Source organism: Austrofundulus limnaeus, unplaced genomic scaffold (genome assembly GCF_001266775.1).
Source record: "Austrofundulus limnaeus strain Quisiro unplaced genomic scaffold, Austrofundulus_limnaeus-1.0 Scaffold43, whole genome shotgun sequence".
Lineage (NCBI taxonomy): Eukaryota > Metazoa > Chordata > Actinopteri > Cyprinodontiformes > Rivulidae > Austrofundulus > Austrofundulus limnaeus.
This window is the reverse complement of record NW_013952445.1, coordinates 2,409,690-2,426,301: the sequence shown is the minus strand read 5'-3', so window position 1 is coordinate 2,426,301 and position 16,612 is coordinate 2,409,690. Positions and strand designations below refer to the sequence as shown.

Below are 16,612 nucleotides of genomic sequence, written 5' to 3'. Positions count from 1 at the left end.
ATTTTATACACAATGAATAAAAACATTACACTTGAAATGAAAGGAGGCAGAAAGAAGAACAAAATCTTATCTGCCCATTTTTTCCTAAATTAATTTCATATGTATATTTCATCATATTATGGTGGATAGCCTGGAATTTTTATATTTTGCTTTGTGAATATGCATATTACATTTCTGAAATATTCCAGTGGGTTTTGCAACATCTATGAGTCAGTTGTCTGTCATTTAGTTCTGTATTCATAGATGATGGGGTTAATGGGTTAATGTTGACAGAACATTATGCCGTCCAGATGCTTTGCATCTTATTTTCATTAAGACATYAGCCTACTTCTAACCAGTTCATCTGTTGCACCACCGTGCTGTTAATATTATCATGAATATCGAATCCTTCAGTCATTCTAATTGCAATAAAGTGGAAATGGAAAGAGTGGGTCAGTGGTTCCTCACCACAGCCTGATGAATCAGTCCTGTCAGCTTCTGTCATCATGTTTAATCTGTACTCGACCAAAGGTTGTAGGTTTGTTTTTTTAATTTTAATTTTAATTGTTTTGCTTGCTAGTCCTGGTTCACACTCCTTACCGGTGGTAGCGGTAATGCACCAAATGTTGTTTGCCAACCGCCATAAATAAAAAAATAAAAGTTGTTGTAATGGGACAGAAACGATGAGGACCCACCCACATTAATCAGGCTGCTTCCCTGCTCGCCTCTTCCTGGATCTGACGACCGTATCCTAGAAGCAAGTTGCTCTTTTTTATATACTTTAACACCGTCGTATAGAAATATATAAGTCAGATTTGGTGCTCTTCGGTCTGGTCAACAAACAGCGGTGAGTTGTTGTGATGTTTGTCAATGATYGTAAAATTAAAGAAATTAGCCTCGCCTGATTAAAAACTGGCCCAGCGCGCAGCCGCAGCAAACGAATCGTTTTTTTCTTTCTTTTTAACTCGCATAAACCTGTTTTAAAAGCACTTTTATACGTAGTAATTGTTTGTAAAGCAATTATTCGTACTTGGATGCTAGCGGATAAATTAATCATGTCTCTGAATGTTTAGCACAGTTTCGGGAACCGCTTGCCGTTTGTTTGCCCAGCCCCGCACTCAACAACACTAGAGGACATTTTGTTATAAAAAAAAAAAAAAAGTTTCGTTACTCTCCGTAGTGTGTGCTTTCCGTAAAAGCCTAACACTTCTTTACTTTACCGTAAAAGAGTGCCGTTTTAGCTAGTTAGCGAGCTGAGAAACARTAGGCCCCGTGATGCTGTCAAATCAATGTTTGGCTGTTCGTAAAACTCTCAAACCAAGTCTTGATTTTTCTTTCTAASTTCTAATCAGCACTAACACGACAAAGCATTTAGGAAAATCTGCAGTAATTTTTCGTATATACACTGTTTGTAAACAAAATTAGTCAAATATATCTTTTTGTGAATGTTCGGTTTGAACAGTTGTGGAATTTACGACGTTACGTGAATGCCTCAGATAAGAGTGTTTAGAAAGTAGYAAGGTGTGTCTGAACACCTTCCAGGCACTCACCTTTAACACTGAACGTATGTTGTCTTCTTTGAGTTTAAAATAAACAAAATATGCAAATTAAGTTTTACTTAAAATCAGTGACCCTAAGCTGTTTGTATTTTGAGCATTGTCCTAATCTAAAACACATTATGTGCTTACAACATGGACCTTTTTTTATTTTGTTTATTGACAAAACTGACCGTCAATTTAGTACGAGTTAAGTAGTGTTTCAGYTCCTTAAGAGACAACTCGTTGGTATTTAAATTATTGCAAAGTTAAAACGACTCCTTTAGAGCCTTTTTTTTCCATGGGCTGGACTCCACCCTAATGGGTGGTGCCCTATCCAGATATACTGGACCAGTACTTGGAAACTGTCTCACATTGTTCACTGGTTTCCTAGAACAGAAAAGGAAAAATGAACTGGTGCTCCCTAATATTACAAATCTGACAATGATGAGACGTGGTGTAAATAAAAAATTTAAAAAAAAGATGGGATGAATTGCAAGTCTTATAAACCTAGATTTTATGAATAGAATACCATATACTGTATCACAGTGGGTTTCCAAATTTTAGCTTCCACCCCTCAAAATAACAAATGGAGGAAATTGTGACCCCAGTATGCAAACTTTGCTAACAGCTCTGTTAAACACGGTTATAGTAATAAAATAAACAAACCGAATTAATATGATACTTATTTTACTAAATTATAATTGTTATTTCTTTGCTATATTAATGATGAAAATCTTCCAGTAGCAATTTATTTTCATTTAAATTAATGTCTATAAATAAATAAATAAATAATCTGGGGACCCTCACTTTCAGTTTCCTGACCCACAGATTAGCTGTGACCTCAACTTTGGGAACCACTGGCATACCAATTGTTGTAAATTGAATTTAAAAGAGATACTTTGCAGTTTTATGGCATCAAAACCTCATCAAAGGTTTTGTGCAAATGAGACCAGTGACCACTCACACTTTAATATTTACATTTCCAGGTTTTGAAGATGAGTTACCCAGGATACCCACCCCAATCCGGCGGATACCCACCACAGGCAGGGGGCTACCCACCACAAGCAGGGGGCTACCCACCACAGGCAGGGGGCTACCCACCACAAGCAGGGGGCTACCCACAACAAGCAGGGGGCTACCCACCACAAGCAGGTGGTTACCCTCCAGCAGCAGGTGGTTACCCTCCAGCTCAAGGAGGTTACCCCCCAGCGCAAGGAGGTTACCCCCCAGCGCAAGGAGGTTACCCTCCAGCGCAAGGAGGCTTCCCACCTCAAGCAGGAGGTTACCCTGGCCCAGCTGGAGGCTTCCCTCCTCAGGCCGGTGGATATCCTGCACAACCTGGACAAGGAGGTTATCCTTCCATGCCTCCAGCAGGTGAGAATACAAAAAATAAAATAAATAAAAAAAACTGTCAAAATATTTATACATTGCGTACATTTAGAGATAAATAAGATTTTCATTGTAACGCTAATGTTTGCTTTGCAGGTGGAGGCTGGGGTGCAGCACCAGGCGGCTACGGCCCGGTACATAAATTCTTATCTGTTTAAATCTGAAGTGTAAATTCATTAATGGACAAACACAGGCTAAATCCTGTTTGCTGAAATCTTATTTTCACTAACCTTAGTTTGACCTCAGCCTTTCTGTATGAAGTGAATCATCCTGAATTAGCTGCTTACAGCTATTCTTTGTCTGTAGCCAGGAGGAGCTCCGCAGGGATACCCAGGGGGTCCCGCCCCAGGCCAACCCATGCCAAATTACCCCGGAGCCCCTGCCACTGGCCCCTCAAACCCTGCTTATGGAGGAGGAGTTCCATTCAACCCTCAGGCACCAGCAATGCCTGTACGATGGACATGTTTTCATCCAAAACTTKCTGTAAAACCTCCCAATACACAGCTAAAAACACTTTTGTAAGTTTGTAATTATTTTCTTTTTTGTGTTTATGTATATTTTTTTAAAGAGAGGTTATCGGGGTTCCATTAAAGATTTTCCTGGTGCTGATCCATTGAAGGATGTCGAAGTTCTTAGAAAGGCAATGAAAGGTTTTGGTGAGTAAATATCTTCATCTGAGGTGTATTTTCACAACTAACTAAGCTCACCCACGAGTGTTTTTTTGCATTTATTAAGATGATTTATAGTAATAAAACATTTGGTACAGGCACTGATGAAAATGCTATCATCGAACTTCTGGGGAATCGCTCCAACAAGCAGAGAGTTCCATTGGTCGCAGCCTACAAAACTACTTATGGGAAGGTGTGTTATTATTAAAATGATGATAAAATTGTTTTTTGTAATCCGCTTTGATTTGTCATGTTCTGTTTTATTTCTTTGTTTTCTAGGATTTAATCCGTGACCTGAAGTCTGAGCTGACTGGTGACTTTGAAGACCTGTGTGTTGCCATGCTGAAGACCCCTGCGCATTTTGATGCATCTGAGCTCAGAGAGGCTATAAAGGTTGGAAGCCGCAGCTGTTGTTGAAGGGAATGGAATTCAGCTGATGAGCCACATTATATCACTCATGTTTTCACATGGCGTGGAGGGCAAAACAATGGTTGTTGAATGTCTTGCTGATTCGTTTCAGTGTTTTTCTGTTTTCAGGGAGCAGGAACTGATGAAGCTTGTCTGATTGAGATTTTGTCATCGCGTTCCAACGCAGAGATTCAAGAGATCAACAGGATCTACAAATCCGGTGAGGCCATCTTGGTTTATTTTATTTAGGTTATTTATTTTTTTTATTTTTGGTGGCGGTGGGGCAATAAAATAAAATTTCCTTAGCTTGCGTGAACATTTTAAGAGGTACAGTTATGCGTAGACGACAAAAAAAAGTGAAACATCTACATGATGATATATTTGTAATTCTAGGAAAATGAGTTTGTTTTCTAAAAAAAACAGTTCTATTTTTTCAGAGTATGGGAAAACCCTGGAGGACTCCATCAGTGGGGACACATCTGGTCACTTCCGCAGACTCCTGGTCTCTCTCTGCCAGGTATCTTTTGAAACTCTTCTATAATAAACTGGCAAACCTCTGGTCATATTCTCTGAAATGCATTTTTGCGTGACTCCGGTTTGTCTGGCTATAGACATTTGTTTTTTTTCCAACCAGGGAAATCGTGACGAAAGGCCAAATGTTGACATCTCTCTGGCTAAGCAGGATGCTCAGGTAGGGGTTTAAAAAAAGACGTTTGGAAAAACGTACAGAGATCCTGTTACTGAAACGTCCTTCTTTCTCAGAAACTATATGCAGCAGGTGAAAATAAAGTGGGAACTGATGAGTCCCAGTTCAATGCCATCCTGTGCGCTCGCAGTAAACCGCACCTTCGTGCAGGTGTGTTACTCATAGCACTTCAGAAAGGGTTGTTGTTTCCTATCTCCGTGTTTAACAGTCAACGAAGTGATTGTACATTTTTCCTCTCCTAAATAGAATTCTAACCGTCTTGTTTGGGATTGTTGCTCTTAGTCTTCCAGGAGTACCAGCAGATGAGTGGGAAGGAAATAGAAAAGAGTATCTGCAGGGAAATGTCTGGGAATTTGGAGTCTGGCATGGTGGCAGTGGGTAAGTTCTAAATGTTTTCTTCTCTTTAATTATTAATGTTTTTTGTCAAATCTACTACATCATCCAGTGTATTGACCATACTTTTTATAATGTTTACATATTTGATGACATCAATCGCTCTTTTTTTCCTCAGTGAAATGCATCAAGAACACCCCAGCCTACTTTGCTGAAAGGCTTCACAAGTCGATGAAGGTACATTTTGCATTCTGTTTGAATGATCAAATTGTGTCTTATAGGCAGAGTTGCACATAAGTGGTGCACAGGTGTGCATGCGCGGTCAAAAAAAGAAAAAAYGCACCAGATGGAATGTCATGAAGCTCATTTGCGTACCTGAGATTGTCTGTCAAAACAACAGTTATCAGGGCTCTAGAGTGCAACCAGTTTGGTCGTAAATGCAACCTGATTTCTTTAAAAAAAAATTTCCAGCCACACTGGTGTGACTGGATCGTGTTCGTTGCTCACCAAGCCTCTTAGGACAGCGGGACCCTGATGTAAAGATTAAACTGAGACACTGCCTTCGACAAATCAGACGAAGTCCAGAGCYGTTTTATCCAATCACAGCAGAGCAGGTCGGGACTTTCAGTGAGAGCAGGTTTGGTTGAAGCAGCGACTCGACTCGAGCAGATAGGTGCCAATTCTGTGGTTGCTCGGTTGGAGCTGTCCGAGGCTGCAGCGGTCAGTCCTGACATCTCCTCCTGCACTTTGCTCCTGAATTACCAGAGACTTTGGTCTGTAAAACCTATATTCAGAAAGTTATCGAACAGATCTGTCCAACTCTGTGTGAGTGACAAACTCTCCTCCTGATGAGAGACTGCTGTGACGGGAGCGCCATCGCTGCGTGCGCAGGCTGAGTCTTTCTGTGAGATTCACTGTTTGAGTTCTTCTAATTAAATCACATTAACGTTTACAGAACATTTGTTTGCTCCATATTAAAGCAACGATGATTCTCTGTTTAACACCCCCGTCAAAAAAAAAAAAAAAAAAAAAACAGTATACAGTATATTAAAAAAATATACAACTTGCCATKTTCTCTAGATGARTGATTTTAAATGTTATTTTAATTTATCATAAAGATCCACAAATTTCATTCACAATTATATAAAAAAAACAAGGTTCTTGATGTGCTAAACTTGTTTGTATTTAGGACCATACTGTAACATAACTGCTCTGGGATTTTGCTCTGTTCAAAAGACAGATATTTGCTGCTTGGATTGGAGAGCATGGAAAGCTGKTTTAACTAAGGCCAAAGTGAAGACCAAACAGGAGCTGTACATCTGAGGGACATGTGTAGTCTAAAAGACATTTAACCATGAAATGTTCAGTTTATAATGTTTATATGACATACAGCCAGCCCCTCGGCCACTTAGGTAGTTTACAAAATTTATGCAGAGTAAAAAAATTAAATAAAAAACTTGTTGGACTGATTTGACATGATGTCCTGAGACGTTGCAGCTGATAGGAGTCATAAAACAGAACAGGGGGCGTTAGATGCCCTGACGCCCCCTGTAGATAAATGTGTTAAATTAGTGAAGGAAAATATGAGCACAAAGCAACAACCCTAGGTTCTCCCCTGAGAATCAGACAAAAGATTTTTATGTGCAACCCTGATTATAGGCTACRTTAACACTGCAGGTCTTATTGCACAATTCTGATTTTTTTTTTTTTTTTTCAAAACTGAATTTTGGACGTTCATTTATTTTAAATGTGACCTCCATCAGACTTAAGTGTGAACAGCTCAGAGTTGATGCAACCCGCATGTGCAGAAAGTGACGTGTTGTGCTGTTTACAGAAGTAGCCTATGGATGCTACATGTTAGCATGTCGATTCTGAAGTTGTTGTGCAATCAGAGCAGATGAAATAATTATGACATGCCGTGTTTACATTTGAAGCTGTCGCAGGCCGTGTGTTTGTTGCAGCTTGTACTTTTAGAACAGGAATGATGTGCTGGAAGTATCGATCCAGTAACTTTAGCATCAGTACGGTCTGAGACCAACGTTACTATCATGTGTTTCTGTGGATTCTCAGTCATCCAGGACATGGAAAATTAAAAAAAAAAAAAGACAAAGCTACTGGACTTATATTCCGTGGCTGAGGACCTGTGGAGTTTAGATTTAAACTGCATTGGTTGGTATTAAAATTCTAAATACTTGGATCAATTTGCTCACCCCCACCTCGCTGATGTAAAAATCAGATGAAACACAACACGAGTGTTCAGACTGCAGTGGATTTGAACAACATCAGATATGCGTCTGATTCAGTACCACATAATGAAAAGGCCTGGGTCAGATTTTGAAAAAAATCTAATTTGTCACGTTCAGACTGTCAGGAAAAACAATCCGATATGGGATTCATAGGAGCCAAAAAAAAAAAAAAAAAAAAAATCAAGATTCGAGTGTCACTTGCCTGCTGTGTAAATTTAGCGAGAGATCATGTGTGAAATAAGGATTTAATTTATTATTACAGGGAGCCGGCACCAAGGACAGGACCCTCATTCGTGTCATGGTGTCCCGCTCTGAGGTTGACATGTTGGATATCAGACAGGAGTATCTGAAGGCTTATGGGAAGTCACTGTACACTCACATCTCTGTAAGTCCCACCCGTCACATCTTGATTCAAGTCTTAACATTTGGTCAGTTGTTTTGTTYCTGACACAWTTTGTTGTTTTTCAGGCTGATACCTCTGGGGATTACAAGAAGCTGCTTTTGAAGCTGTGTGGCTCAAATGACTAGACAGATTAAAAGATTACATCTCATAAGGACACTGTATACAGTATGTCCACACTGAAACAATGGTGTAGGCCTTATATCACTTTTGATGCATGCTGCAAAACCTTATAGCCAATCAATGCTATTTTTGTAATATTTGATGATTTTTTTGTTAAATGTGCTTAATGACAAATCATATCATAGTCACATAATTGCTTGATGAGTAAACAACTGAAGAATATTTCAGACTTYATTGAAATTTAAGTTTTATAATTTTGAAAACTTGTCCCAGAAAATAATTAAGATGCACTACAAACCCCCTTAAATATAAAAGCTGTTTTTGTTTAACATGAAAAGTATGATACAAATACAGTAACTTATTTAGAACATAGCTTAACCTTATTACTCAATAGTTTAATTTTATATATATGTAGGTGCTAATACATTTTCTTGATTGTTTTGTAGATTATATTATTAAAAATTTAGCTAAATTTCAGATAGTAGACAAATCTATACTTACTTGGATGGCAAAGTGAAGTTTAGGATCATCTTTGAATGTCAAATAAATTCTGGGAAAATACTTTCTCTTATTTTTAATGAGCTGGTCCACCAACCAAATGTTTACTCCCGCTTGCAAATCTATGCAAATTATCAGCTAACATTTTTATATTGCTAATTGTTATAATTTACAGCAAAAAAAAAGTTGCCTTTCACTTTAAGCAGATATGCCAAAGTTCATGAATGTCTCCTATAAGTGTTTCTTTAACTGGTTTGGTTAAATAATTATGTTCATAGTTGTAAAACAACCAAAAAAATATTTTACTTTATTTGTTTCATGAGATTAAAAAAAAAAATGTATTTTCCCTTTCAGCCAGTAGAGGGTGCCAGATTCACATTAAGTGCCATTTCAAACCTTTCTATGATTTTTTTTTTTTTTGTCTTCTTTGCCACAGAAATGTTTAAACCCAATCCCCCCAAGAACAATCACTTTTCATTTGATTAAAAACGTGTTTGGCATATCTGGATTGTCTTTGTGAATTATGTCCTTTTTGAATGCAACATTGGGGATTTTCAGCTCAACACACAATGAGCACTTTGCCTTTCAAAGCTGATTGTTTTTGTACCTCCTTTCATCTGTATTACCGCAGCCTCTCTGCTGAGGGTCACGAACAGCATCTTCCAGTAAAAAGGTGCGAGTAATGCTGTTTAAATAAGTTATATGTCCTCTGCTGTGCAACTTGAGAAAGTGAGAAAATGTCCGTGTTTGTTTTGCACCTCAGTGATACAGCACACAGAGGCTTTTTTTTTAATGGGCTATAAATAGTGCATGACCTAAAGCTTTTTTCTTTAGCGTTCACTTACCTCCGAGTGCAACCTCAGAGGGAATCTTTTTCAGACAGATGACTTCAGTTCACTTTTTTTAAACTTCGCTTTTACTTGAAGTGCAAAGAGCCCRCCGGCTTGACTACAAAGAAGGATAAATATTTGATGTCTGTGTGTTCTTTTTTCAGCCAAGACGGTCTGCACTGATACCTCCTGAAATATAGGTCAAAAGGAAATCAGAGGGGGGCCCTACYGTTCAGTTTGCTTTTACTTAAAGATGCTGATCTCGATTTTAGACAAAGTGCTTTAAATATTAATGTRTATATGGGATCAAAAGAACCCTTTCTGGGGCCTGGTCACGCTCACAGATTTACAGCCTTATTGAAGATGTCAGATGTTCAGATAAGAGTTTTTAATCAAAGAAATGTGTTTAGGGTTGCAAAGGGACTAAATTTTCCAGAAATGGTTCGTGGAACGCTAAGGCTGGGGAGTTTTGTAAATACTCCAAATTGTAAACTTTCCATATTTAGAATTTATGAAAATTGTGGGYAATTTAGACTAACTTTACCGTATTCAAACAAAAAATACAAACATTTAGTTTAATTGTAATTTGCTCCAAAGTTTATGRAATAACAAAATTATGGACCTAATGTGGCATGATGACATTACTGTGTCACAACTTTTAGAGAACAATAGATTTTAAATATTTTTAGTTATTTTTTGATTATTCTTATTATTGTAATCCTTTTTCAAAAATTCCACACAACTCTGCATAGTATCCATAGAAGTTCTTTTAATTTTTTAAATAAAACTTTATATTTTACTATATCTGCCGTTACGTGTTTATGTAACAGTAAACATCTTTAGCATGTGTTGCCTCTTATTGCATGGTACWGCAATAGAAATTGTCTGTTTTAGTCATGATTTTGCTTATGTTTTCCTCATTATATTTTAATTCTCTGGTAAAGGCCAACTTTCAATATTTTAAATTCCAGATTTATTCCTGTTTGTTCCCATAAATTACCATTAACTCACACAGAAAGTTTCTAACTTTATTATTATTACTTTATATCTTTAAATGCCCAGAATTTTGCAACCTCAGTCATCAATAGAACTAGGAGCCTATAGGGTTCTTTTTTATTCTCTTAAATTTCTGTTAATATTTGGCGCTGTGTGAAACAAAATGCAGCTACAGGTGAGAATGGTTAAAAATCCAATGTGTTCCCTGATCAACATTCTCACCGCTGCCCTCTGTTGTTTAAATGCTTCATTTCAATCAGTAAAAGTAAGAATTGGCCAAACAGTTGATTTTCAATGGCTTTTCTCCAGCTGTCCARTGAGAAATGTGCAGCTAAGTGACATTTGGTTGCCCAGGACATAATCCTAAACTTCACGACTGCAGCAAGTTAGAAACCCGAGGATTAGATTAATGACACATAATGAAATATCAGCAGATATAACTATCCAGCTGCAGAGTTATTTACTTATTTACTGTTATTTAAACAGGCAAGTCCTGCTGAGATCTCAGATCTCTTTTTCAAGGGAGGCCTGGGCCTGAAGGAAACCTATTGTACGTGTTTTTAGGGGTGGGGGAAACCGGAGTACCCGGAGAAAACCCACGCAAACACAAGGAGTACATGCAAACTCCACACAGAAAGACCCCAGGTCTGAACCAGGGATCGAACCCAGGACCTTCTTGCTGTGAGGCATCGGTGCTAACCACTGATCCACCGTGCTGCCAAGAGTTGCACTGTAGGGCCATCAAGAACGTGCAGCCTCACCCAATACAATTTGTGCACCTTTTATAAAGAAAATGAGCAGGAAAAACTTGCTTCAAACACGATTTACTTTCCTATAATGACTTTTGCAAGGCTACCTCCTGACTGTAATGTGTTTGAGGATGTACATTATTTCTAAACACTACCACTGCTTTGCCTGGTGTGCACAAATGGATTTTCTCAGCTGTGCGAGCAAATGACCATGTTATGCAACCACTAACAGAGTTAAAACAGTTAAATGTGGGGATATACAAACAGAGCAAGGCAGGCCCTGTGTGCAGGCTCCAGAGGAGGATCATAATAACTCATAAATAAATACAACTATTGGAAGCTTCTCAACATGGGAGATGGCACAAGCAGTGCTGTTTGCACAGCACATTTGTATTTCCCACACAAAAACAGTTTCCTGAGGATTTAAGTTCTACGTGACATTTGGTTCCTGAGGGATCTGATGGATTATGTAGAGCAGAAGAAAGCTGAGMGTGGGCCAGCTGTGGCAGAGGACAAATCCAGAGAAGAAACAGGCGGTGCCGAGGTAGAAATCTGCTCTAAAAAGAAATCTGATCACATAAAAGCTACTGGATTACCCTGATCATGAAATATCAGTCTGCAGGGTTGCGTCATGTTGTGGACCGAGCAGATAGGTTAAAGTTAAATAAATAAAATTGACTTACGAAGCAGTGATTTATACACAACTATATAACTACAAATATTTATCCGCTTATAAAGTAGTTTTCTAAATCAAAATTTAGTATCTGTGTTTAAAAACGTTTTCATACTGTGAAACATGATTATTTACAATATGTAAGTATTGAAAAAATATGCAAGAATTTTTGGTTTATTATTATAAACTGCATGTTTTCTTCTTAAACAAAAAGAAACAGAAAATCAGTTAGCCTGTTGTAGATTAAAAAAAATTTGTTGTGAACTGAGTTATAACATTTTATTCTTAGTCTGGAAATTTCTTCCAGTTATTTTTAACTGTAATTTATATGAACACTGACAGTCAACTTATAGCCCCAAAGTTTCTGTACCTGCTTTTCTGCTGCTTTAAAAAAAGTTTATATTTCCTTTTAAATATTTTTTTAAATAACAGACTGGCATTTTGAAAAATTGTAGTTTTGTGGTTTGTCTGTAATTTAGCCTCCAAGAAAGGTCATTCCATAACTTTTGCCAGGGGAGTGCATATTTAGATGTAGAAATAGATATTACAAGTAGTATTATTATGTAGATTCATACTTTTATTTACATTTAAATGATTCATTAACTTTAATTTTATAGAAGTAGAAAAAAATAACAAGGTGAACACAACAAAAGATTTAAATACAATAATTTTAAAGCTGTTTGTTGCATACATTAACTTATGCAACCAATTCTTACCAAAGCAGTTCTATTATTGATAAAACTGAYTCAAAAACTCGTCCTTGTAAAAGATTAAATTAAGGTTTTCCTTAATTCCGTGATTAAAGCGGCGGGGAGCCAGGTGTGCTTGAACCATAAGCCCCGCCCACAATTACCTTAAATGTCCATTGCACAGAAATATGATTGGTGGGGCTCACAGCGAGTCGGACGGTGAGACATGGCGGAGTGTGGTCTCCGATAAGATTCCCTCTGAGAGTTTTGACAGTTTTTCACATGTTGGAAGAACTTTATTTTAGGAAAAAAGATGGCTGCGTAGCATAATAGAGTGGAGCTGAAAGAAACGAGGTTTCTTTTTTCTTTCTCGAGAAGGACGGAGAAGCGGTTGGAAAAAAATGTGTTGTCATCTTCGCGCAGTCAACAGCCTCAGGCAGCAAATATGGCTACTTCTTGTGTATCCTTTATTTCGGGTTGAAACCCGTCCCGAGTGGGTCGAACGGGACTGTTTTGAAGAGGCACACTAAGTGAAGTCGACTACCAGGAAGATTTTTTTTCTCCCCCCCTCCTGCGTCTTTCCTGAGCAAACAGAGGCGGATAAAAAGAGTTTGTGGGGCTGAGGAGGAGGAGATGGAGCTCCAGCATAAAGAGTTGCTGGAGAAATGTTACCAGAACTTGGTGGAGTCGATAACCGATGCGGACCGAGTTGTGGATGTTCTGGCTCACTGCGGGGCCCTCAGTCAGTCCGAGCTGCGCGAGCTGGCGCACAACTGCGCCTCCAGCTCGGGAAAAGTGGACCTTCTGCTGAAGACCCTGCTGAGTAAAGACAGAGATTGTTTCGCAGAGTTTTGCACGGCTCTGGAGACCACCCACCCTCACCTGCATGCCTCGCTGCTGGATGGGCTCGGACCAGTCGACCGCACAACTGGTGAGAAACATTTAAAACTTATAAACTAATAAGAACCGTGATAAAAGTTGCATGTGCAACTTTGTGTTTGGTTCTGTAATAATTATATAATATAATAGACCAATTGACAAGGGGCAACAGAAGAGGACAAAAAGTGCTTACAATCATGTGACTGTTCACACTATATGCTTGTGCTAAAAAAGCGCAGCACTGTTTGCCTTTTGTGGAAGCATTTAATGGAGCTAAAAGGATCCAAACAATCAATACAGTGAYAGAACAGCCTGAAGGATTTGTGGGCTTGTGTGATCAATAAGCCACTGTCAAAGTCAAATGAATGAGAAAAGAATTAAATGAGTGATTTTTGCACTTTTTACAGTGTTGAATGGAGGACATCACTGATTGGTGCTGCAGCAGCCGAGACTGTTAAAAAAAGTAGAATGGTGTCTGCTTTAGTTTTCCATAAAGTGAAGTTTTTGATTTCAGCCAGCAATCCAAACCCAAATGGATCAAAAGTAGGGAACGCCAAAGAATRTTAACCCTTTTCCACAGTTTCATTATTAGGGGTGTAAGAAAATATCGATACACTGAAATATCGCGATATTTCATTTCCCGATACTGTATCGATATTCTAAAGCCCTGTATCGATTTTTTTTTATTAAGGTTTAAAATGTCAACTTTCTTGCCAACCRTTCATTTTTATGTTGTAGTTCAGCCTCTGACCACTAGTTGGCAGCAGTGAGCCAGCCATTTGGCTCCTCTACCTCTTGAGCGCCAGAGAGTAAGGGTAGCATTAGCATTGTAGGAGACAATGTAAGCATTGTCAGTAAACATTAGCTTTTTTTTCAGTAAGAGGTTTTTCCATCCATCCATCCATCCATTTTCTGTACACGCTTCTTCCTTTTCAGGGTCGCGTGGGTCACTGGTGCCCATTTCCAGCAGTCACAGTGCGAGGGGCRGGGTACACCCTGGACAGGTTGCAAGTCCATCACAGGGCCACACATAGAGACAAACGAGACAAACAAGCATTCACTCTCTCACTCACACCTAGGGACAATTTAAAGTTATCAATTAACCTAACAGTCATGTTTTATTTAATAGAATTTTTGGACAAAAAAAATCGCAATATATCGCAATATATTGCCTTGCTTACAGTATCGCAATATATCGGGATATATCGTATCGTGACCCCTCTGTTATGATATGTATCGTATCACCAAATTCTTGCCAATACACAGCCCTATTCATTATGCATTTTGAGCTTATTCTCAGCAGGAACAATGTTTCTTTACACACAAACAATTAAAACATCCCACTTCCTCCATTTTTTAAGTATTTATTTACCTTTAAACAGAGTAATCGTATGCAACACTGGCATTCATGATTAAAGAATTAAAGGCTAAATCCTTAAAGGAATGCATGTTGCCCAGTGCCTTTCATTATCTTGTATTGAGAATTGAGATGTCACAAGTTGTCACCCTCAGAGTATGTGTTGTAAACGATTGTCAGAAGCCACTACTGTTCTCACTGCACCATAAACAGACAGTTATTGTCAGTTTTGTGCGGTCAGCTCAGCGTGCATTTAATATTCCTTTTTTAAGAATAAATCCTACAGTCAAAGACACACTTTTGCTACTCTTCTGCTGCAAAAACCAAATGAACTCTGTGTAAGCTACATTGTCTGTGATTTATTTCTYATTTTGTTATATTCAGCAGGATAATTTACATTGTTACTTGTTCCTTGCTCAGCAACTCCGGTGCATCTTTGCACCTCCAGAGTATATTTCTGTTGCTTAGTTCAGCATCAGCCWTTGTATCTGTAGGGACCTGAACAGGGAGGTTATGCTTTTGAATTCAYTGTGTCATAAGTGTGTTTGCACATGATTAAATTAACAAAACAAAAACAACCTATTTATTTTTAGCAGTTGCATTTTTGTCTCACGCAACTACTGTCCACCAGGGGTGGGCGATCCTGATCCTCAAGGCCCACTATTACATGTTTTAGAGGTTTCTCCACTCCACTCCGACACACCTGGTTTGACTGAATATGTGATTGTTAAGCTTCTGCAGGTCTTGAAGAGGTAATAGTCACTCCATCAGGTGTATTAGGGCAGGGAAACGAGTAAAACAGGATAGCAGCCCTCGAGGACCAGTAAAACCAAACGATATAATCAAACTACTGCCAGACAGCTCAACAATAGGTTGAGGTATGGTCAATGTGTTTAAGTGTGCATCCCCCCTGTTTGGTAGTTGGACAAGTTGCAAATAGGCTGAGATATATTTTGCTACTGGGCAGACAGGTTCCTCCACTGCAAAACCAGGACAAGAGACTTTTGCTCAGGAAACACAAGCTTGTTAAAATGAAATTACATAGGAGCAGCAGCCTTGTTAGGTAATAATTAACACAGTGAGAGAGCAAGACCACATTTTGAACAATTTTTTTTAATTACAAAAATTGTCAACTCTTGAATTGTTGGGTTTATAAAATTCACTATATTGGGATTATGTTGCAATAAAATATGTGCTTCCTCAAAGATCGTTTTTTTTTTTTTTAAATAAACCAGATTTGCTTTGGTTTTATATAACCATAGCTTCAGGGCTTGACAGTAGAAGCCTTTTTGTTTACAGGTTGTTCCCACCTTTTCTTAAAGAACAATGATGGCAACAGATTATTTGGGTGTGTACCATGGCTGGGATATTCACCCATATTAGACGGAACAATATAACCTGGGATTTTTGCAAAAGCCAGATTTGTTTTTCTTTTGTAATTTCTCTTTGTATCATTTGTTTTCGGTCAGCCTAAACTATGGCAAAGATTGTAGCTACTGTAAACCCAGGAAGTCATTAACTTTAAACTGCAGTAGATTACAGTGAGAATTTATTCAGGGAAATTTACTGCAAATGATGTGTTTCGTCTCCTTTTTATCAGCAGCATGTCTCTCAAACACCTCAGAGAAAAGCTTCGGATTTAATCAGATCAATTTCTACTCAGCTTTATGGCTCACTGAACCTGTAGCAAACACAATAAAATATTTAAGCCTCAATGGCCGTAACAAGACATATGTTTTATTTGTGCAATTTCATCTTAAATGACATGACAAAGTAGTGATTGTGTAAGATTTATCTAGACTGTAACTTGTGAATAATATCTAATTGTTGAACTTAACACTGGAATACTTGTACAAGATCACATCTCTAAAGTTTAAAACCAAACCTGTGCTTTACCTACTAATGAAGTCAAACCAATCCATCTGATTGTTGCGCAGAATTCAGATCTGTAGTTGACACGACTCGGCTGTATAAATAAAACTGACCTGACTCTATGCTATAAGAAATGCATGTTTTCTCCCTCCTTTTTAAATAATTTATTTGAAGTCTAATTTTGTAGCCAGATTTTGTTTCAGCTGAACAAACACCAGCTAGTTATTTTTGTGTAAAAAAAAAAAAAAGATAAAATCCTGATGGTGTTCAGGTATAATT

The 16,612-nt window shown here is 38.2% G+C and overlaps 2 protein-coding genes across 3 annotated transcripts in view; both read left to right on the top strand.

Annotated features, from left to right (window-relative positions):
- The first annotated feature begins 677 nt into the window (after positions 1–677).
- Positions 678–8,791, top strand: anxa11b (annexin A11b). Its single transcript, XM_014007698.1, has 15 exons — positions 678–826; positions 2,504–2,891; positions 3,003–3,040; positions 3,213–3,356; positions 3,475–3,562; positions 3,673–3,767; positions 3,854–3,967; positions 4,112–4,202; positions 4,420–4,499; positions 4,617–4,673; positions 4,745–4,838; positions 4,971–5,066; positions 5,200–5,258; positions 7,530–7,652; positions 7,736–8,791. Exons 2-15 carry the CDS (start codon positions 2,513–2,515, stop codon positions 7,793–7,795), a joined length of 1,518 nt encoding a protein of 505 aa, XP_013863152.1. The 5' UTR covers positions 678–826; positions 2,504–2,512; the 3' UTR covers positions 7,796–8,791.
- Positions 8,792–12,421: 3,630 nt separating this feature from the next.
- The window catches only part of LOC106517020 (disks large homolog 5), a 34,354-nt gene continuing 30,163 nt past the window's right edge, over positions 12,422–16,612 (top strand). For both annotated transcript variants that reach the window (XM_014007697.1, XM_014007696.1), the window contains exon 1: positions 12,422–13,156. In XM_014007697.1, coding sequence (XP_013863151.1) covers positions 12,859–13,156 — 298 coding nt within the window. In that variant the 5' untranslated portion in view covers positions 12,422–12,858. The remainder of the gene's footprint in view (positions 13,157–16,612) is intronic.

Coding starts and splice junctions, on each gene's coding strand:
- anxa11b (XM_014007698.1), top strand. CDS start 2,513: ATGAGTTACCCAGGATACCCACCCCAATCCGGCGGATACCCACCACAG. Junction 3,041..3,212: donor CACCAGGCGGCTACGGCCCG/GTACATAAATTC, acceptor CTTTGTCTGTAG/CCAGGAGGAGCTCCGCAGGG. Junction 4,500..4,616: donor TCCTGGTCTCTCTCTGCCAG/GTATCTTTTGAA, acceptor TTTTCCAACCAG/GGAAATCGTGACGAAAGGCC.